Raw genomic sequence first — 22,710 nt, 5'->3', positions numbered from 1 at the left:
AGAGGCATTTTAGACCTGGTTTGCTTTTCAGATTGCTGATAGTTCTTCCAGGTTCTCCTTGGGGTCAGTCAGCTAACTGCCCTGAAATTGGAGCCCCACAGTGGACCACGGGGGTACCATTCACAGAACCCATAAGCTGTGCCTCAGGCCTGGTACCTCTGAGTCTAACTCAAGTATCATCGCAAACCAAAGGCAAACAGTTTCCACAGTATACTCTGAGGAACATACCATTTGTGTGACTTTGGACAAGTGCCAGAATGTCTCTGGATATCAGGTTTCTAAAAGGGGAGCTTATGAAGGTCAGAGCAAGGCCTTAGATGCCAAGGGCCATGCATGGAGCCTGGCACGTGGTACACCCTCCAAAGCTGTACTGAAGTTTGAGAAAACGCTACAGACAAGATCTTCGAGGATGTATGTGCCAGGCTGGTACATGCCAAGAGAGGAATTAAAAATAATAGCTGTGGATTTTTTTCTTATTTATTTATTTATTTATTTATTTATTTATTTATTTATTTATTTATTTAATTTATGATAGTCATCACAGAGAGAGAGAGAGAGAGAGAGAGAGAGAGAGAGAGGCAGAGACACAGGCAGAGGGAGAAGCAGGCTCCATGCAGGGAGCCCGACGTGGGATTCGATCCCGGGTCTCCAGGATCATGCCCTGGGCCAAAGGCAGGCGCCAAACCGCTGCGCCACCCAGGGATCCCTGTGGATTTTTTTCTTATTATAAAAGCAGTAGTTGGTCACTGTAAATTTTCTGGAAAATCTACCCACCCAGCCATAATTACTTTAACATTAGGGATTATATATTTCTGGTATTTTTTTCTGTGTATTTCTATATTTTATTTCTTTGTTTTATAAAAAAACAGAGACACTGCCCTTAGATGTTTGTACTCTGATTTTTCACCTAAAATTGTATTACACACGCTCATGTAATGAATAGGTTTTTTTTTTAAGGTTTTATTTATTTATTCATGAGAGACACACACAGAGAGAGAGACAGACAGAGACAGAGAGACAGAGACATAGGCAGAGGGAGAAGCAGGTTCCATGCAGGGAGCCCGATGTGGGACTCGATCCTGGGACTCCAGGATCACTCCCTGAGCTGAAGGCAGGTGCTAAACCTCTGGGCCACCCAGGCGTCCCTGAACAGTTTTTTTGAAGCATGAATAGTTGTGGTATAGCATTGTACTGTGTAGAAGCACTCAATGTAAAACAAAACAAAACAAAACAAAACAACAAAAAAAACCCCAACACATTAATTCCGGCTATTATTTTTTAATGGAATTGATGGACCATCATTGATTCTAAGGGTCAGATCTTAGAGGCAACTGTTAGCAAATTCCCTGGTAGAAGCAAAAATACTGTTGTCATTTGCATGGTGGGGTTCTATACATATGGACACATGTGGCACCTGCTACTTTCTAGAGGCTTATCAGAAAGGGGCGTGGGAGCATGGGTGGGTATATTTGGACCAGTTATATGTGGGGACCTATGAAGAAGGTGAGGAGCAGTTGCTCAGGGTGGGTAACTTGGCTGGAAGCACCAGTTATAAAGTGTACTGGCTATCCTTCTGGAGGGACCTCGGAAGAGGTGAGACAAAACTTCACATGACCAGTCCTGGCCTGTCAGAATTTGAAAACACTTGCATGGCTTGGGAACGTTTGTAAAAACTAATGACTTCATTACAAAATCCACTACTTTCGTCTAGAAGCTTGAGGGCAAGGACTGCCTCTACCATTTGCAGGCCCTGGAGGAAGAAAGAATCCACAAAGGGGAGACTTCAGCACGTGGCTGCCCTCTTCTCTTGCCATCTGGACCCAGCCAGCACCTGTGGGAGCCTCAGGTCCCTGGTCCATGTGTCCAAGTTCTTTCTGAGCTCCCTCCCCCGCTCGGCTACCTCTCTGACACTGAGGTATGCACAGCGGTGATCCACCTATGGAAGGTCGAGCAGTTAAGTGGCCATATGAGCCTTGATGTTGGCTTGGGGCCATTTGGCAGAGAGTTCCAATACCCTCAGTACTCAGAACCTAGTTTAGGAAGCAAAGTCTGAGCCAAGCCTAGAAAGGGACCCTTTAAAGTACAGGTGAGGGGATCCCTGGGTGGCGCAGCGGTTTAGCACCTGCCTTTGGCCCAGGGCGCGATCCTGGAGACCCAGGGTCGAATCCCATGTCGGGCTCCCTGTGCATGGAGCCTGCTTCTCCCTCTGCCTATGTCTCTGCCTCTCTCTCTCTGTGTGTGACTATCATAAATAAATAAAAATTAAAAAAAAATAAAATAAAGTACAGGTGAGGACAGAGGCCCCAGACCTCCAGCCTGAGGGCTATGAGAAGCCAGTGTCCCAGGTGGCCTGGGAGTGTGTGGGACAGTGATGGGTCCTCAGAGGCCTAGCTCCCTGTCCCGTTTGTCAAGGCCTGAGTCTGGGGAAGCTCAGGTACTGGCTGAGATGGAGGCTCCCACTAGGGTGGAAAGCAACACAAACCCACATTTCCCTCCAAAGGCAAAGGACACTTACTCGCTTTCAGCCCTAGAGACGGAGCTTGGAGAAACAGAAGTTTACACCTAACACTTCTCTGGAAGAACCCTCTTCAGTTACTTTATGTCAGTCCTTTTAAAACTGGTTCCCCCCCCCCTTTTTTTTTTTAAAGAGAAAATTCTTTTAGGACAACTCCTAGGAGTTGGAAGTAACGGGAAGAAACTATGGGACCTGAGGTACAGATGGTATGATTCACTTTGGCCTTCACCTGTGCTTTGAAGATTTGAAGTCTTCCCAGTGGGCTACTTTTCAGAAATTATGATGGTCAATAATGCAGCTTATTTTTAAATAATTAGAAAAATGGCCAAAAATGAAAATATTGCTAGAAATGTTTATGTTAAGGATTAACTCTGAGTTCACTTATGGATGAATAATGCTTTGGAGACTTAGTAGATGTTGTTCTAGTGGTTTTGTGAATGATGGGGTTTCAATGTGTTGATTTATTATCTTTCCATTTTTAGTAAAAGTTGATGCTCTGATTGCTGCAGGATATTGGCATTTCCTAAGGTATTAAATAATTGTGATTTTAACCACTGTACCTTCTGTGATTACCTCCTGCTGTTGGTAAATTTCAGCTGGAGAAGAAAACTCACCAAAGAGAATCAAGAGTACCCTGGGGCTGGTGCCTTACACTTGCGAAGAAGGCAGGAAACAAGCGAAGTTCTTGAAGGACTGTGACAAATGAGGGGCCTTTTAGACCTAAAGTGTTGAATTTCAGTCCAAAGGGAGTGACTGCCACTGGGGCTCCTACCATCTCGGAGATCTTATAACCTGAGATTGGGGGGAGAGCAGGGGGGCAATCAAGTGATTCCTTGAGAACTTGTTAAGTTGCAATTTAGTTAAGAAAATCCTCTATTTCAAAATCTAGAATAGAAAAAAAGCTTCCAGGATGCAAGGACTATCTTGTTCTGTTGCAATAGTGCCTCTACCATTTACTCAGTGCCAAGCACATTTAAGATATTTGTGGGAAAAAATGAAAAGGCAGTAGGGAGCACCTGGCGTGGGACTGGGAGTACAGCTGAGGGCAGGACCAGGGGAGGTGCACGGGACACTGGCCTTGGCTTGCTCTAATTCACCCCAACGGCCCTGCCAACGCAGGGCACAGTGATGAATGTCACTGCGGACGCCGTGGAACACGTTCACTTAGCTCCTGTTTAATTCAAGATTTTGAACATTTATACTTTTTTTTATACAAGTGCATGCAAAGTTACAAATATAGAAAATATAAAGTACATGCATATTTTGAAGACCATGTTGGATCTATCATACAAAACTATTCAATGAACATGTAAGCCTGAGGACCACGCAAAGGGTTTTCTACATATTAAGTATTTAGTACCTTACAAAACCAGGTGTGCATTAGATGTATCAGATGTTAACCCCTCTAACCGAAATTTCTAAGTTTGTCATACACAATACATGTATATATATAATAACTCTTTTTTTTTTTTTACATCAAATGCCCAGTGCAAGCCAGGAACATTGCAGAATGCTAAATTTATCTGCTAGGTGATGATATTGAACGATCTAGACAATAATTTCACCTTACTTAAATAACAATTAACAGAATTCCTTTTTTTCCACTCTGAGTGGATACTTCTGTCATCTCTGACCTAAGATATTTTTGTGGATGGCCTTCCATCTTTTGATTCAAAAACTGATTATAGAAACTAGGACTTAACATAATTCTGATTTTTGACAATTATGAGACAGCAAAGAAGAAGTGAGATCATTTTTGTCTACTAATCATTTTCTCTGTTATGCAATCCTCTAGGATAATGGTTATTTTAACAGCTGCACCTTACTCTAGGTCAGAATCATTCTGGTTTGCAGGTAAATGAGTAAAGATTTGCTCTCAGTGCCTAGAAGGCAGTTCAAATTTTTTTTTTTTTTACTGCCTTAATTATCTATAGTTTATGTTGTGAAAGAAAGGAATGCCACCTGTAGGTGCTTTAAATGTCCAAAATGGGAGCTTGCCTCCAGGGGCACCACTCCCAAGTGTGGGAATATTTTTTTTTTTTATCATTATCATTCTGTTGGTTACATTCATTCCCTATGAAAATATCCTCTGCCGGGGTCCAGTGTTGCATAAATATTTACACTTGATGCTATGGCTGCTGGGAGCCCACACTGCAAAATGCAAAACATCATCCCAGTTCTGTGCAGACGCAGGGCACATGCTCTCCGGCGGGCTGAGCCTGAATCCAAGAGCGAAGGATTTCTGGTTTTGTTTTTTGAATGAGTAGCACATGGCCTTCTTTCAAATTTGGCAGAAATGCTCTTTGAACAGGAAAATGCAATCAGGTGTTTTTGTTTTTGTTTTTTAACAGAAGACAGGCATTCCCCCAAGTTGCTATGAAATTACTGCTATAATGGGGCATTAGCATCCTGAGCTCTAGCTGGGGAAGGAGCCAGAGGTTTTTAGATAAAGGTTTTGAAGACTGTTTTGAGAATTGTTTAAGCCCCAATCTGGTGCACTAGACAAAAAAAAAAAAAAAAAAATTCAGCCTAGACCAACCAATGATTATTTGCTATTATTCTCAGCCCAACACTACTACTGGCCCCTGTAGGATTTAATCACAGAGGGGCTTGAATAAATAGCATCCTGGGTCTGCTCTATGTTTCCCAGCACCATCAGTGCCAAGGGTATTAGCCTATGGGTGCTAAAGAGAGAAGCGGGAATGAGACACCACCACTAAAGGGCTGTAGGTAGACACCCCCTCCCCCAACCTGTAAAAGATTAAGATGGTGCAGGGAATGGGAAGGCCCTCCTCATCCCACTATCAGGAGAATGAGCAGCGAGATGAGGAGGATCACGGGCGGCGGGGAGAAGAGGATGGCGCTTGCCCCTCTTTGGTAGTAAGCCTCAGACTCCTTCTGGTACTGGGTGACACACATCTGCTCCACCACACGCTCCATGATCTTCATGTCGGTCTCTGTGAAGTTCTCCCCCTTGGTGGTGGTGGTCACTGTGTGCTGCTTGACAGTGATGTTGACGCAGTCACGCACAAAGTTGTTCTGGTTGCTGTACTGATCCACTGGCCGGTAGTATACTTGGTCGGGGTAGCGGTACATGTTCTCACGATAGTAACGGTCTTCATAGTCATTGCCAAAATGAATGAGTGGCCTGCTCATGGCACTCCCTAGCATGTAGCCACCAAGGCCCCCTACTACCGCCCCGGCTGCTGCGGCTCCTGCCACATGCTTCATGTTGGTTTTGGGCTTATTGGGCTTGCCCCACTGACCGTGGCTGCCACCACCTTGACCCCAACCACCACCACCGTGTGGTTGTCCCCAGCCACCACCGTGGGGCTGTCCCCAGCCGCCACCGTGAGGCTGACCCCAGCCGCCACCATGGGGCTGACCCCAGCCACCACCGCCCTGGGGTGGGTAGCGGTTGCCTCCAGGGCTACCCTGGCCTGGGTATCGGCTCCCACCCCCTGTGTTCCATCCTCCAGGCTTCGGCCGCTTCTTGCAGAGGCCCACGTCACTCCATGTGGCCACAAAGAGAAGCAGGATCCAGCCGCCTATGTGGCTTTTCACCATGATGACTTATCTGCAAAACAAGAAGGGTGTCAGCATCCTACGTGTGCTGCATAATGAATGAATGCACAGCGAGAACATCTGCACATCGGTCACCAAGGCTTCCCACTCTCGTTTCTCCTTTGCGGCACTTACGACAAAATTTCAAATAAAGTGTTAACACAACTCTCTCTCCTTCTTAAGGACAAATTTGACCTTAAGATAATTTCTGGGGATCCCTGGGTGGCGCTGGGATCCCTGGGTGGCACAGCGGTTTGGCGCCTTTGGCCCGGGGCGCGATCCTGGAGACCTGGGATCGAATCCCACATCGGGCTCCCGGTGCATGGAGCCTGCTTCTCCCTCTGCCTGTGTCTCTGCCTCTCTCTCTCTCTCTCTCTCTCTCTCTCTCTGTGACTATCATAAGTAAATAAAAAAAAAAATTTAAAAAAAAGATAATTTCTGGCTCTATTTCCTGGAAACCTGATAAAGATGGAACGTCAGCACTGTTGCTTATGGTAAAAATAACCTGATTGATAAACTGCATCTGGGCTGGGTCTGCCATAGTTTCGAGTATCTTTAGGGCAGTGATTATTGTAACCAGCTATGTCCTTGTGGGGACCCTGGAAGCTGTGGCCACTGGACTGTCATAAGGGACACTGGCTCTTGTGGGGTCTGGGGCCTCTATACCAAGGGGAATCCTTTATTCACCAATATGGGGTCATTCACTTGAGCAGCCACTCTTGGGGGCTGGGAGTGGAGATGAGTCCCTAGCTGCTGTGTGAACTGTTCTGAGGACCCTGGTTGTAGCCTCTTCTGGAATCTTCTGAGACCTTGGTGTGGCCCCTATGGAAGTCTTGGGAGTTAGGAAGCCCCCTGATTCAGCTTTGCAGGAATTAACTTTGGAAATAGGAGGCTCCTGTCTTCTTTCATCTGTGGGAATGAGTGCCAGTGGGGAGGGAGTCTTGTCTGCTGCTTCCTCCTCAGGGGCTGGGGCGGTGCCTGGCAGAGCAGCACACAATAGTTATTTGTTAAGGGAAGGGATTAATGCCCTCTATACATGTAAATGCCAATGAGAATTTCCTCAGAGTAATTCTCAATACGATATTTTTTGAAAACAGGAAACATGCAGGATTTTGCATGCCTGCTTATAAATTCATTTTCCATAAAAAGAGCTGCGCAGAGCAGGGTAAAAATGGCTGTATTCACAAGTCCCTGGATGAGTTTCAGTTCAGCATTTAATGGCTTAGGAGGGACTTATTTTCTCCTAATTTTTGGTACTAAAGAAACACGTCTTACTGAAAAGGGCCGGCACAGTTTAGGAATTGTCAAACATGTTGTCCTGGATAATAATTTAGGACCCTTTGCAGAATGTACACTCATCAAATGAAAATCTCCTTTCAGATTAACCACCTCATTTACCCTGGGTGCTCAGTTCTAAGGGCAGAGATCAAAGACACACAGACCTTCAGGGGAAGGAGAATAATGAAAAAAGTAAATGATTCACATCCCATTTACGCTTCTAACTGTCCTTATTGAAAAATCTTGGCCATAGGTAAATAAAAATATATTTGAAAGTTATGAGCCAGGTTCAACTGCTGCGATCATGCCAATCAATCGAGATTTTTGGAGGCTCTTCTGGGGAGGGTCAGAGGAGCAGGGTCCTGAGACATGCCAGCTGGCCTTTTTGCATCTCCAGGCCCTGCCTCTAGGCTTCTACAGGCCTCTCCCTGGTGTACTCTCCACTTGCTCATGGGCTCTAGCTCTCAGGCTCTGTGCTATCCATGCTTCTGCTTACACTGCAGGGAACTGAACTGGGGGGGGGGGGGGTGCCACCCCAGTCAATAGCTTCTGATCTGATGGGGTTTTAGGTCAACAACTACTCGATTCACCCCAATGAGCCAAACCAATTCGACACCCTAGAGTTCTTTTTTTTTTTAAGATTTTATTTATTTATTTATTTAAAGTAAACTCCATGCACAATGTGGGGCTTGAATTTAAGACCCCAAGATCAAGAGTTGCATGCTCCACAGACTGAGCCAGCCAGGTGTCACCCCCCACACTCCTTGGAGTTATTCTTGAGTTTCCTTTCTCACAGCACACAATGAATCTACCAGCAAATGTTATCAGCTCTACCTTGAAAATAAATCCTAAATCCTGAAACTACTCATATTTCCCAACACCACTCACTATTCTGGGTAAAGCCGCTGTTGCTTCTCATGAGGGTCTTTCAACAGTCTCCAACCAGCCTCCCTGCTTTTCCTCCTGACCTCCATTGTTGTCCTCTACTCAGCAGCCCAGAGGCTCAGACAACCTTTTAATATGTAGGTCACACCATGCCTCTTCCCTTCCCCACAAGTGGCACTCCATTGTGCTCAGGGTGAGACCCCACGTCCTGACCATGTTGGCTGGGTCCCACATGACCTGTCTCCAGCTGCCTGCCTCTCTCTGGTCTCCCCCTGCTCCTCACATTTGATAAGCACTTTCCCATCTCAGGGCCTTTGCACTGCTGCTCCTGGGGCCTGAAAGGATTTCCCTCCAGTTACTCTTATGGCTCAAGTCTGCTCTAATGTCACCTCCACGGGGCTGCTCATATCACTCTACCTAACTCAGCACCCCACATCTTTTCCCCTTATCCTCCTTCATTTTTCTCCAGAGTAGGGCTGCCTACCTGACATCTATGATTTATTATCTGCTTGCTGCTCACCTTCTCCATGGGGGTGCGGGCTCCCCCAGGGCGGGAGTTTTGCTTTGCCCACAGCAGTGCCTCTAGTACTTAAGTGGGGGTGCATGGCTCACAGCCCTACACAATAAATGCTAAACGAATGGACGAGTGTGGAAACATCTGTAATAAAGCACACTAAAACAAACTAAAAATTAAATTGTTACAAAAGTGAGCCATATTTATGAATTTTCAAAACATTCTTTTCTGTCCTGACCAGCTGCCTAACATCTATGGTCCAGTTATATAAAATGTTGGTTTCAAAAAAAAAAAAATGTTGATTTCATGTGCCATCCACCACGGGACACTCTGGCTGGCTGTTGAGGAGACCTGAAACAGCTGGGGCAGGAGGAAGACCATGGTGCACGGGGAGTAACACCGAGACTAACTCTGAACATGCCTTATCTGAGGCTGTAAGAGTCACAGCTCCATGAGCTCATGTAGACCTGTGAGCTGATGGTGACACCACATAGTAAAGGAGGCTCAGAGAAGGACCTGGTCCTGGGGAAGCCAGGTACAGGAGGTGGGAGGGGCCACTGGGCATTCAGAGTGGAGACAGGCATGAGACAGAATACTGGCAGGCCTGGGGCCTGCAGGGGGCTTCATGGGAGCGGTGCTTCCATATGTGGTGGAGAGGCAGGTGGGCTCCGGCAGTGAAGGGCTTCACCGGCAAGGCGAGCGGACATCCTGGCTTCCCTGGGACAATTCACACCTGTTGTTCCTGGTGCTAACGTTAACTGTGCCCCTTTTATGAATACTTCAGAGTGTCTCAGTAGGTTAATAGAGGCAACCTAATTATAAGGCACATTAAGTAGTCAGAACTTGATCTTGAAGGTTCTAGGGAGCCAGTGAAGAGTTCTGGGTTCCCTTTGAGAGAGAATATTGTGGAGGCTGGACTGGGGCTTGTGTGTGTGTGTGTGTGTGTGTGTGTGTGTGTGTGTGTGTACAGGGAAACCAATTTCAAGGCTACTGCAGTGATTGAGGTAGAGAAGCTGGCCTTGCCAGGTAAGGAGAGTCATGGATGGTCTGATTAGAAGGAAGTTTCTGGAGGGTTCGGTGTTTGATGTGAAGGGTGAGAAACCGGAACCAGAGTCGAAGTAGCACCCAGATTTCTGAATGAGGCAATTGCATGGACAGAACACAGAAAGGTGGAGCAGGTCTGGAGGGAGCCAAATGAAGAGCTTGGCTCTCCCTCCTCACTCTTACCAAGCTATGTATGTGGGACAAGAAAGACCAGGAGGCAGGAGGGTATCAGAGCCACCGACACAGGTTGCTGTTTGGCACTTTACTAAAGCCAAATGTTGGATAAAGTTGCTTAAGCACAGTTTCTATGAGGACAAGATCCTTTTAGAATCAGTCGGGAACAACAGCAACATTTATTTATGAAAAGTCTTAAAAATAACAACTACATTTTGAAGTAGAGTGTCATTTCTAAACCTAAGAGGGACTCAACGCTTACACAAGACCTTGGAGAGAATCTCTTTCCCTCTGTGACAAAATGAGGAAGATCTTCTATTATTTTTTTTTAATTTTTATTTATTTATGATAGTCACAGAGACAGAGAGAGGCAGAGACACAGGCAGAGGGAGAAGCAGGCTCCATGCACCGGGAGCCCGATGTGGGATTCGATCCCGGGTCTCCAGGATTGCGCCCCGGGCCAAAGGCAGGCGCCAAACCGCTGCGCCACCCAGGGATCCCAGGATCTTCTATTATTGAATACAGACTCTCTCCCCTCACTCTGCAAATCAGGCTACCAAGAGTCAGGGACATCATGCGACACACCTAGGATGGCAGTGCTGGTGAGGGAAACTGACGGGGATGGAGACGGGCTTTCTGAGTGCCTGGCGGGGCCACCATTCCCAGAAGACACTCTTTGAACGGTCAGGCTGTGGCCTGCACCTCTGGTCCGCTGCAAGACACGGAGGGCAGAGCCGCCAGGCTGCACCCCACTCAGTGCGACGGCGACCGCGGCCACCAAGGACTCCAGCGGCCTAACGATGGCTCTGGGGGCAGCGGGGCGTGTGGCATCCGACGCCCAGCGAGAGCGGGGCTTCTACAGCCCTCTCGCCTTGCTGAAGGACCCCCGCATTTATGAGAGACGCCACCTCGCATCAGAGAGCAGCACTGTCCTCTGTCCTCGGAGGGCGAGGCAGCGCCAGCGGCCCAAGAGAAGCGAAAGAAGATGCAGCCTGCGCGCCTGAAGGGCTCTGGAAGGAAGGCGACCTCGCCGAGAAGGCAAATACTCTGAGGAGGAAAATTCAGACGTGGAGACCTTCGAGAAGATTCCAGCGGCTCAAGGAAAGCTTCCTGGCACTGGTGGAGGACAGCCAGGGCACTGCCGGGCGGGGGCTCTGGGTTCCTGCGGAACGGTGCCAAAACCCGGGGTGCGGGAGGCTGCCTACGTGGAGCGCCTGAGGGGCAGGAGGGGCAGGAGGGGCAGGAGGGCAGCCACAGCCCTGGCACCCTGAAAGCACCGGCTCACCTCAAGGGATATCAGAACAATCCAGGGCTGGAGAAGGGGAGCGCTTCCTGCGGGGTTACAGCCTCAGCGAACACTACGAGGAGGGGGACGGCGAGGAAGAGGAGGAAGAGGAAGAGGTAGAAGCGGGGCCCCACGCTCTCCAGACGGCCCCGGACGTCTCCTCAGCGAAGCTGTTTCTGAAGGAGCGGGAGGACCGCGCACAAGAACCACTTCCGCTTCGAGGAGCCGGAAGGGGCGGGGCTTCGGCCGAGCCCCACCCTCGAAGTATGGCGTCCTCGGTGCCCCCAGAGAATGAGCGCGGCAACCCGAGGAGAGGCGGAGGAGAGGCGGGGGCGAAGGAGGAGGGAGAAGGCCAAGGAGAGGGGGAGCTCAAGCAGCTGAAGGACCAGAAGGGAAGGAGATTCCGGCCAAGCTGGAGAGGCTGCGGCGGGTCACAGGCACGAGACGCTGGGCTCTGAGTTGTCTGAGGACGACTTGGAGCCCACGGGGCCTGACCTGCTCATGCACACAGGTTTTGGAGACCAGCGCTGTGGCCCCACGGAGGAGGAGGAGACGCAATCTGAGGACGAGGAAGGGCTTGAAGATGACCGAATCCGGGACACAGGGCTGGGCCTGAGCAGGGTGGAGCTCGGAGCCAGTAGCAGCTACACCCCAGGACCCCGACTGCGACCCAGCCAGCTGCGGGGTGGGGGGGTGGGGAAGCACCGGCTGGAGGAAGCACGAGTGGCCCCGGCGAGTGGCCCTTTGCTGGGGCCGAGGGGCAGGGAAAGCCTGGATTCGCCTCTAGAGACAAGATCTTGGAGGAGTACCTGGAGGAGTCTGAGTTCTTACTGGCTGGACGATGAGGACACCACTGATGACCTGCCCTGTCGCTTTAAGAACCACACCGCGGTTCCCTATGATTTCTTCTGACAAGTCAATGAGCCGAACCAGAGGTGCTCCCTGAGGAAAACCTGCAGGTGCAGGTCAGAGCCTGAGGAGCACAAGATCAGAGGCTGTACCGCCGGAAGGCCCAGAACTCACGGTAAAAGAGGCATATCTTCAAGTCACTTTGCCCAGATGAGACGGTGACACTCACAGAAGCCACAGTGAGACAAAGCTGCCCACAGGCGCAGCTGCTGGCACCTGATGCGGCCTGCAGGAAGCAGCCCCAGCCTGGGAGTCCCCCAGCACAGGAAGAGTTGGGCCTGGTGTCACCCAGCCAGAAGTCAGTCTCTCAGGGGTGGAGGAGGGGCAAAAGGCATATCTTGGAGGCAAGGTGACACCTGGTGGCCTTGAGTTTAGTCTCCAGAGACTTTAGGCCTTGGGTCTCAACCCCAAGTGGCTGCACTTCTGCCAGCTGGGCAGGCATTGGAGGAGGCACCAGGGTCCCAAGAGTGCCTGCCCTCTGAGCAGGGGCCCTGGGGTTCCTTCCCTCCAGTCAAGCCCCAGGATGCATCTCCCTCATGCACTGTTATAGACCCTGTGTCTACTTGTGGGCAAAGAAGTCTTCCTGTCGCACAGATGTGGAAGCGGACAACTACCTAACAAGCTTCCCCCAGCATCTTACCTTGACACACCTTGGACCCCATCCCTCAAATGCTGGGCTCAGGAACGCCTGGGTGGCTCAGTGATTGAGCATCTGTCTTTGGCTCAGGTCATGATCCTGAGGCCCTGGGATCAAGTCCCACATCAGGCTACCCACAGGGAGCCTGCTTCTCTCTCTGCCTCTTTCTCTGTGTCTCATGGCTAAATAAATAAAATCTTAAAAAAAAAAAAAATGCTGAGCCCAGCCACAGCCAAGTTAAATGGCTTTATTAGCCCACAGTGGCCACAGTTCCCCTTTCCGCCCCCAGATCTCAGAAGGGTAGGGGCTTTGGGACCAGTGAGGGGCATGGGTGGTCCAGTGCAAACTACAGTACTTGAATCAGACCCTGAGTGGGTATCCCTGGGAGCCCTCCCTCTCTGCCTGTGAGGAAGGCCCAGCTGGTGGAAGGCAGGCATACAGGCTCTGCCCTTGTCTGAATGTCCCCTGTTCAGAGGTTTCCTGGGCTCATCTCAGCTGAGTTTGTCAAGGGGGTAAGATGAGGAATGCCCACCACCTCTAGATTTCAAGCTCCCACATCCAGCATGACAAAAATAAAAAACAAATAGTGAAAAACAGAACAAAAAAGATACTAAGTATTTGACAAAGGTCAATACCTAATACTTAGAAAAAAAAAAAAGAAAAAAGAAAATGAAAAATATTCTTAGCAGACTAGGAATAGGAGAAAACTCCCCTAATTTGATAAAGGTTATATAACAAAATCAGCAAAGATACTAGGTGGATGTTTCTAAGATGTTTCTTAGAGGTTTCTAAGATCAGAAATAAGGCAAGGATGTCCATCGTCACAGGACTGGAGGTCCTGTCCAATGCCATAGGCAGAGACAAAGAAGTAACCAGGGCAAGAACTTCAAGAAAAGAGCTAGCCATCATTATTTGCAATTAAAGTGATCATAAACAGAAAATCCAACAGGCTCATCAGAGATGACATGAGACCCAGTACTAGAGATTCAGCAAGGCTATGGGACACAAGACTGGCCTACATAAACAGCGTTTCTCTACACCAGCAATAATCAACTAGAAAAAAAATTTAAGAAATAAGATAATCACAATAGCAAACCAAACTGTAAAGTATCCAGGAACTGACTTAACTGAGAAAAAATAAGACTGGGGCAAAAGTTTTTAAATTCCAATAAAGAACATTGAAGATGATCTGTAAAAATGGAAAGGTATTCCATGGCTTTGACTGGGATGACTTAGAAAGATGTCTGTCAATTACCCCCAAATAAACCTATAATTTCAATAAAATGCCAATGCAAAGTCCACCTGGGTTTTTTTGAGGAGGAGTTCAATAACCTACAAGGTGAAAGAAATGTCCATGAATAGCAAACTCAACTTTAAAAAGGAACAGAAAAGAAGGAATCTATTGTATCAGACATTAAATCTGACTACAAAGCCAGAGCAATAAAGACTACATAGTGAAAGCCTAGGAACAGACCAACAGGCCAATGAGAGCAGAAGGGTACATTCAGAGATAAGCCTTTGTATATATACTTTAGCAAGGACTTGATATACAATAAAGCAGGCATCACAAATCGATGGAGAAAGGAACGCTGTTTAGCAGATGCTTCTGGAAACTGAAGAAAAATAAAACTAGATCCCTAACACCACATGCAAGACCACCAAAAGCAGACTCAGGATAGAATACAGACCTGAGAAAGGTAAAAGCACGTTGTAAGAAGAAACTACAGGTGAATGTCTGTGTGACCTGGGGAAGGTCTGGAGGGAGGACTTTTTAAACAGAAAGCACAAATCAAATGGCAAATAAGAATTTTATGACGTGAAAGTTAAGGATTCTTGTTTAATGCTGTTAATGCTTTGAAGAACACTATGGACAAAGTTAAGAGGAGTGCATAATGGTAAAAAAAATATTTGTAGTATTTATGACCAACAGAGGATTCATTTCTAGAACCTACAAGGAATTCTTGTAAAACAGTAAGAGCAGTAATTCCAATAGACAAAAGGGCCAAAAGATATAAAAACTGGTAATTTGCAGAAGAGGAAAGCCAAAAGGCTTGAAAATATATTCAAAATCATTAAGAATCAGATAAAATGGGACCCTGGCCAAATGATATATCACTTATAATGATCAGTTTAGCCAGAAAGAAAAAAATAGCCAAACCAAACCTAATGCACGGGAGAGATGATGATGCAAGAAGCAGGTGTGGGGATAAAGGAACCCATGTAAACATCCAATGAGTGTGGGTGGTGTAACTGAACAGAAAGAATGAAGATAAATGATTATTCAACTCAAAAAGAAAGAAAACAGAAGAGAGAATTTCCAGATAAAGCATCATAGTTATAAATAAATAAGAGACATGAAAGCAGAACTTAATAAATAAAACCCAGAAAAATGAGGAATTTCTAAATGAAATCGAGTGACCTGAAAATGCAATACACACACAAACACACTCCACTACATAGCTCCACATGGGGAATGGGAGAGGCCAAATAACCTTAGAAAGAGAAGGCTTTAAAAGAGTAACAACCTTCCAAATGCAAATGCATTTTTTGAATTAAAATATCGATGTGGGGTGGGCTGCTTTTCTGTTAAAACATAAATAATAAATATTGACCAGAATTAATTAAGTCAACAAATATTTATGGAACAACTAGTATGTCCCAATTTTTAAATACATAGAAAATTTGAGTTGACCAACAACCATAAAAGAAATGGAGGAAAAAATTGTCCAAAATTACATATTACAATGTAATACTTATAGTACCATAACTTAGTGATTCATTCAACAAATATTTAAGTGTCCTCTAAGGTTCTAGCATTGTGCTAGTGGCTGGGGACATGACAGTGACTAAAAGATATTTAGCTTGGGTGGGTGATGCCATCTCCTGAAACCGGGAAGACAGGTAAAGAGCTCTGCTTGGGGAGAAAACTGGGAGCTGTGGTATAGATGTAACTTGGCTACATCTATGAGACGTTCAAATAGAAGTATCAATTTAAGCAATTGTTTGAAGAATCTGGAACTCCGCAGAGATAAATGTTAGGGCATCTTGAGCTGAGAAGCACTGTCTACAGCCAAGGGGCAAAGGGACGAGATTGAAACCTCAGCAGTTCAAGTGCAGGGTTTGCGCCCCTAGTTCACCCAGCCTCTACCACTATGGATGCCAAAACCCAAAAGAAAATACTGCCAAACTGATTTTAACAATGTATCAAAAGAAGAATACGCTGTGACCAGTAAGGGTTATTTTAGGAATGTGAGGATGGCTCAAAATTAGGAAATCTATTAACAGGTGAAGAAGACAAAACCATAGGATTCTCTGCAGATACTGAAAAGTTTTCAATTAACATCAACCTCCATTCTTGATTTCTTAAGCTTAAGCTGTTAAAGTTTCTATAGAACTAGAAGACAGTCCCTTTCCATCAAGAATTGCCACCCACCACAAATACTCAGCCTATACCTCACCTTAAAGGAAAAACGAAAGACATCTCAGTGTAGTGAACAAGACAAAAATGCAAGTAGGCACTGTTATTTTACATTGTTATGGAAGTGCCAGCCAGGTACAGTCTTGTATTTGGAAAATCAGCCCAAAATGTCTTAAAATAAAGAAGTGAGCTCATTTGGGTGGCAGTTTTTGAAATCAATATGCAAAAAACCAGTGAGTACCCAAATTAATTGTAATTAGTGAGAAGATTTAGCACAGATGAAACATTCCATCTATAATGTTCTATATTGCCATTCCATCCACAATGACAGTAACACATTTTTACAGTATCTAAGATTTAACTTTAGGTTAAATAAGACTTGTATGAGGAAAGCTAAAAAATTTTTACTGGAGATGTAAAGGAAGACTAGGGGGAAAAACAAATCCCAGAAAACCCAAGCCATACAATGTTTTTGGTTGGGAAAACCAATATTGAAAGATGCCAATTTATCTTCAAATAATCCATCAAGTCAACACAATTTCAATCAGAATTCAAAGGGGATTTTAAAGAACATGATGATGTGATACTCAAAATTAAAAAGTCAGAAAAAAAAATCACTGAACAGGAAGAAATCCTAGGGCCTGCCTGGCCTGCCAGGTATTAGGATATATTATAAAGCTCCATGTGGCATTGTAAAGATCACGTGGCACTGGTGCATGAACAAATGACAGAGAAATGGAACCTGAAAGAAGATCCATAGATTACCCCAATTCATCCTATTCTCATTTATGGATGGAGATAAGAGAGTCAGAGCTGGTAGGAACTAGCCTAATGGTCATGTGCCATGGGCCAAACTTCTAGTACTTAGAACATGTTAAAACTTGAAACATAATTGGTTAAATTGGGAAGGGGCACCAAATGGCTTCTCCCACTCTCCATAGTCCCCAGGAAAATCCCTTCTCTTTCCAGGGCTAAGTAGAACCTTCATTTATTTATTTAAATCTTTTTGAGGACACTGCTCCTTAAAGAATCCGATGCAAGCGATACAAAATTTTGCAAAACATTCTGAGATGTAGGGCTGCATTGGTACCCTGAGACCCAGGCCTGGATTGAATAAGGCAAAGGAACCCCAGCCTGGTCTGTCATCAGAATTACCTGAAGAGCCTTTTTTATTTTATTTTATTTTATTTTATTTTATTTTATTTTTTTATTTTTTATTATTATTATTTTTTATGAGAGAGAGAGAGAGAGAGAGAGAGAGAGAGAGGCAGAGACCCCAGGCAGAGGGAGAAGCAGGGTCCATGCAGGGTGCCTGACATGGGACTCGATCCCAGAACTCCAGGATCATGCCCTGGACCAAAGGCAGGCGCCAAACTCCTGAGCCACCCAGGGATCCCTGAAGAGCCTTTAAAAAACAACGTTGCTGGAGCCTATTGCAGGCCAACAGCCTGCGAGTATCTAGTGATGGGACTTGGGGATCGATTAAAAGCTTCCCAGGGGATTGCAGTCCTAAATCCTAAACAGGCTTCAGAACTAGGTCCTCAGGAACACAACACTTAACCACATTTATAATGCTTTTCAAGAAAGAGCACAGTGATCGCACGATAGGTTAGCAGTAATAAGTAGAACGCAGCCGAAAAAAGGGATTAACAAATTGAAGAAAAAAATAATGCTGTAAGTAAGCACTGCCAAGCATGGTATTCATTCAAGGATTATTTTACAATGCAGCACCATCACCACTGGGTTAGATGCCTGGACAACGTGAATGTTTAATACAAGTAGTTCACAGCTGATACAGTTGGCTTAGGAGAAGAAATAAGATCCCAAAGGCAGAATAGAATAGGTAAGATAAAACTACAGCTTGGAAAACCTTTCATCTCATAAATCCTTTTGTCAGCTGGTTGATAGTCACCTTTGGTGTTAATTTGGTGCAGAAATGTTTGTTATGTGATTGTTGTTTTACTGTATTTTTTTTAAATGGCTGCTTCCTTCCATAATTCAGCATAATTGTAGAGAAAGCTGTGACCCTTTCTCTACAAAAATCAAGCTGATTTTCCAAGGATGATGCAATGGGTAGGAGTTACATATATAGACCTGAGTGGCCTCTTGAGCAGGGGCCTGTGATCACAGCCTTTCCAGACCCTTATTTTCTATGACAGTTGGAGACTTTCAGCCATTAGAAGACCAAAGAGATTCCACAGGGTACATACATCTGTTGTGGCTCAGCTGAGCTGGATTTCTGTCTCTGAGAAGACAGACTGCTTCGGCGTGGCTGAAATTATTCAGTTTTCAAGTATATTCAGGAATCCTTAAAAACAACAACAAAGAAAAAACTAGAATTGGTAAATAAATCTTAGAACTGATTCCTTAAAAGAAAAACCTAATATATAAATTACTAAACCATTAATAAGTCTATTCAAAAAAAAATGAGACAATATTTGAAAAAAAAAATGAGGTCATGTGAAAAAAAACCAACCAGCAAACAGGACACAGAGGAAACTGGGTCCGTATCGTTTTAAAGATTGAGATATGTGACCTATTTTAAAAACTGCATTATTTGGTAAAAGTAATATACCAAAAAAAGGGGCATTAAAATCACCTCTAACTTCTGTTAAAATGTCCATTTTTTTTATGCTTTTTCTTTCAGATTTTTCACATATGCATTCACGCTTGAGTAAATAGTTTAGAAACCTGAACTTTGATTTACTTGTCAGTTTTTCCCATATACCAGAGGCTCCAAAATCATGACTTTTGATGGTTACATAATGCTCCTTCCAGTTATTATGCCATGATTTTCTGAGCTACTGCCCTGTTGTACATTTTGGTTGTTTCCCAGTTGGTTCTAATTTTAGATCATTCTGCACCAATATGTGCTGGCATATGGCTTTTATTTTCTTTGTTTGCTTGTTTCTTCCATTGCAGGTAAATCCCCAGGAGTAGGGTTTTCTGGGTCACCACTTTTAACTTAATACACTGCCAGATTGTTTTACAAAAAATGTGTAATAATTCATGACGTCCCCAGTTGGGGTATGAATAGGAAAAGAATAAAGGTAGACATACCAAGGGTCAGTTTCATGTAAAATTAATATTGGCAACGAACTTGAAAGCAGATTTCACTTCCTCTATTTTATAAATGTACAAGAGCAAGATTAGGAAATTAAGGTGACCTGTCCAAAGTCACAAAATCAGTAGCAGAGCCATTAATAAGTCTAGCCACATCCTCAGATAACTGAATATGTAAGTTTCATTGCAAACTTCTTTTTTTAAAAAGATTTATTTATTTATGATAGACATAGAGAGATAGAGAGGGGCAGAGACAGGAGGAGGCAGAAGCAGGCTCCATGCCGGAGCCGACACGGGACTCGATCCCAGGACTCCAGGATCGCGCCCTGGGCCAAAGGTAGGCGCTAAACCGCTGAGCCACCCAGGGATCCCCTCATTGCAAACTTCTTATGGGGTTGCTGTTACTACTGTGACTGTTTTTGTTCATTTAGTAGATGCGAAGTAACTCAGGCTTCCTTTCATCTATATTTTGTTCTGTGAATGGTCCATCATTTCACCACTTATCTATTATAATCTTGACATTTTCCTTTCACAAGTATGAAAAAAATGTGTCAGATACAACTAAGATACAAATCACATCCTAGCTCTCTGCTCTCTTTCCCTTTCCAGCTAATTCTTTTTCATTTTAAGAGCTCCTCGGTGGTTGTGTATGTTAAATTGTTCATTCCACCGGTGATTTTTCTCTTTCTTTTTAACATCTGAGAGGGATGTTCATTTTTCCAGAGGTCTGATCTTTTTATTCATTTTCTTTTTAAAAATATTTTATTTATTTATCCGTGTGTGTGTGTGTGTGTGTGTGTGTGAGAGAGAGTGAGAGAGAGAGAGAGAGAGAGAGAGAGAGAGAAGCGGAGACATAGGCAGAGGGAGAGGCAGGCTCCCTGCAGGGGGCCCCACGCGGGGCTCCATCCCAGGACCCGGATCACGACCTGAGCCAAAGGCAGATGCTCAACCACTGAACCATCCAAGTGCCCCTCAATTTTCTGTTCCTATTTTTTTCTGCTAATTTGATTCGTAAAAATCTCTAATCCTATTCCACCTGGAGATTTACCAAGAAAAAGAGAAGCATCTCAAAATGCTCAGCACGTGGGGAACTGCTTATTAAACCGAGATGCTCCACGTGAAAGAAAAATACGCAGCCATGAAGATAATAATGTTGGGGCAGGCGACATGAGTCCCCCGCGGCTGGCACTCGGGGCCCGAGCGGCCCCACCCGGCAGAGGCCCGAGGCGCCGCCCACGGCCGCCCGCCCGCCCGCTCCAGGGCCGCCCCGCAGACGGCTAGACCCGCGGGGCCGCCTCTCGGGAGGACCTCGCCCGCGGAGGAGGCCCCAGGCGCCCGGGACTCCCCTCTCGCCGAGGCCTCGGTGTCCTCCGCGCACCCTCGGGGCAGCCGGACCTCGGCCCGCCGGCGGGAGGGCGGCCCCCCGGCGCCTCCCCCTGGAGCCGTTCGCGGCCCTCCCGGGCTTCCCAGGGGGGCGATCGCCCCCACGTCCGCGCACCTCTGGCTCCTCCGGCCGCGGACCCGCGTGGGGGAGGATCAGACAGCGTGACACACGCCATCCCTCCCCGGGGGGAAGGGGGGCCGGCCAGCCGCGCCCCTCGCCCCCGATCCCAACCAGAAAAGCAAAACCACGCCGCGTCACCCGAAACCAACGCGCACCCTGGGGCGGGCCGGCCGCGCCACGCGCCCTCGGGGAAGCCCCCTCCCCCCCCACGGCCAAGGTCCGCCCCGGCCCCAAGGCCCCCGGTTCGCGCCCTCGGGCTCCGCGGTGCCCCCGCCCCGCGCCCCGCGTCCCGCGCCGGGAGCTGGAAAGGCCACCAGGCTGTTTACCTGCCTTCTGGGGAGAGGAGAAGCTCGCAGGGCTGGAGCTGTCAGCGACTGGCGCGGAGGCTGGCGACAAGCGCCGCCCAGGAGGAGGGCCGGGGGCGGGGAAGGGAGGCGGCGGCGCTCGCCGGCCGAGGTCGGCGCGGGGACCCGAGACCACGCGGCCTGGCGCGCGCTCCCGGGCTCGGGCGGGTTCCGGGAAAGGTGCCGACCTGCGGAGCGCGCCCCGGCGTCTCAGTCGCGGGGGGAAAAGGTGTTGGGATTCGCTTAAACACTAGCGCCGGCCGAGACCGCCTCTCCGAGTCATCACTCCCTGACGTTGCTCATGGATTGTAGAATCATCTTTAAAAAAGAAATTCGGCCCGGAGCCCCAACTCCCTCGTTACATAATGGAGAAAATGAGACATTAGGGAATGAGAAGGCAATTTCTGGAACTTTGGTAACCAGAAATCTCTAAGGAGGAAAAGACTTGCTATCTTGGATTGAGCCCATAATTAATGAATTTTCACGTAAATTCTTAGCATTTGAGGCCTAGGAGGGACATTGGCCATCACCTGTTCTTTCATTGATTCAATTTCTATTTCTTATTTTATGCAAGAGAGATGATTTAGATTTTGATACAGATTGGGGAAATGTTCTACATTTAACAAGTCCACTCCTGTTACTTGAGGTACCTTGTATAAAACAGAATGCTGTATTCTTACTCATTATTCTTGCTAAGAATTAGGTAGAGCTTTGTCTTATGTGAAGGATAGCCAAAGATGAAGTGTTAGAAGGATGGGAATTAGGGTTTGGGGAACTATCTAAATTATCACCTTCAATTGGGGCACTTTTATTTATTTATTAAAAAATTTCTTTTAAATATTTTATTTATTCATGAGCGACACAGAGAGAGAGGCAGAGACATAGAGATAGAAGCAGGAGAAGCTCCTCTGGGGAGCGCTTTGGGGAACTGGATCCCAGCACCCTGGGGATCGTACCTGAGCCAAAGGCGAGGCTTAACCACTGAACCAGCCAGGTGCCCCAGAAAAGAGGTTTTATAAATACCAAGAGACCCATTGGAAACGGGATCTGGATGACATACCTGTATTCCAGGCTGGATCACTCAAGTGGGAGGGGACCAGTGGGCAGGAAGGGGAGATGAGGGATGTGAAACAGTGCAGGGTGATGTTTATGTGAATGTGGGTGGGCCCTTGAAAGGTCAGCTGGGAAGGGGAAATGATAGGTCTGGAAAACGCTATCCCATGGGGTGATTCAGTAACAGACAACTGGATTTTGGCCAGTTAGGAAGGAACGTTAGGCAGCAGTACTGTGGCTGTTTTCTATCCATTCAATCTTACATAATGATTAGGTTGACAGTACTTTGAGAGCCTTAATTTCTTTCCTTGGAGATGGCTTATTGCCAGGTGAACTGGGTGGGGGGAGGGGGTAGTAAGGCATCTCTCTGAGTCTTAAGCTGGGTTGGAGCCAAGAGTAGTTGACCAGATCAGACTGGGGAAAGGGCTGGCTTCCCCCTGAGGAGGGACTCTATAAAGCTTGGTTAGAAGATCCTAAAACTTAGCTTTTTTTTTTTTCTTTCTTTCTTTCTCAAAAAGATCCC

General features: G+C 46.5%; 1 protein-coding gene across 3 annotated transcripts; it reads right to left on the bottom strand.

The window, feature by feature from the left end:
• Nucleotides 1–3,670: 3,670 nt before the first annotated feature.
• Nucleotides 3,671–21,289, bottom strand: PRNP (prion protein). Of its 3 annotated transcripts, XM_055303478.1 has the most exons (3): nt 21,117–21,283; nt 18,434–18,531; nt 3,671–6,092 (listed from the first exon to the last, which is right to left on the bottom strand). In XM_055303478.1, the coding sequence occupies exon 3, from the start codon at nt 6,080–6,082 to the stop codon at nt 5,309–5,311; it is 774 nt and encodes a 257-aa protein (XP_055159453.1). In that variant the 5' UTR covers nt 6,083–6,092; nt 18,434–18,531; nt 21,117–21,283; the 3' UTR covers nt 3,671–5,308. The 3 variants fall into 3 exon arrangements, with proteins under 3 accessions (XP_055159453.1, XP_055159460.1, XP_055159467.1); XM_055303485.1 differs by lacking the exon at nt 18,434–18,531 and having other exon boundaries at nt 21,117–21,289; XM_055303492.1 differs by lacking the exon at nt 18,434–18,531 and having other exon boundaries at nt 21,121–21,289.
• Nucleotides 21,290–22,710: the final 1,421 nt, after the last annotated feature.

This window comes from Nyctereutes procyonoides, unplaced genomic scaffold, assembly GCF_905146905.1.
Source record: "Nyctereutes procyonoides isolate TBG_1078 unplaced genomic scaffold, NYPRO_anot_genome, whole genome shotgun sequence".
NCBI lineage: Eukaryota > Metazoa > Chordata > Mammalia > Carnivora > Canidae > Nyctereutes > Nyctereutes procyonoides.
Note: the sequence above shows the minus strand (reverse complement) of the source record. Positions and strands in the feature narration are given on the sequence as shown.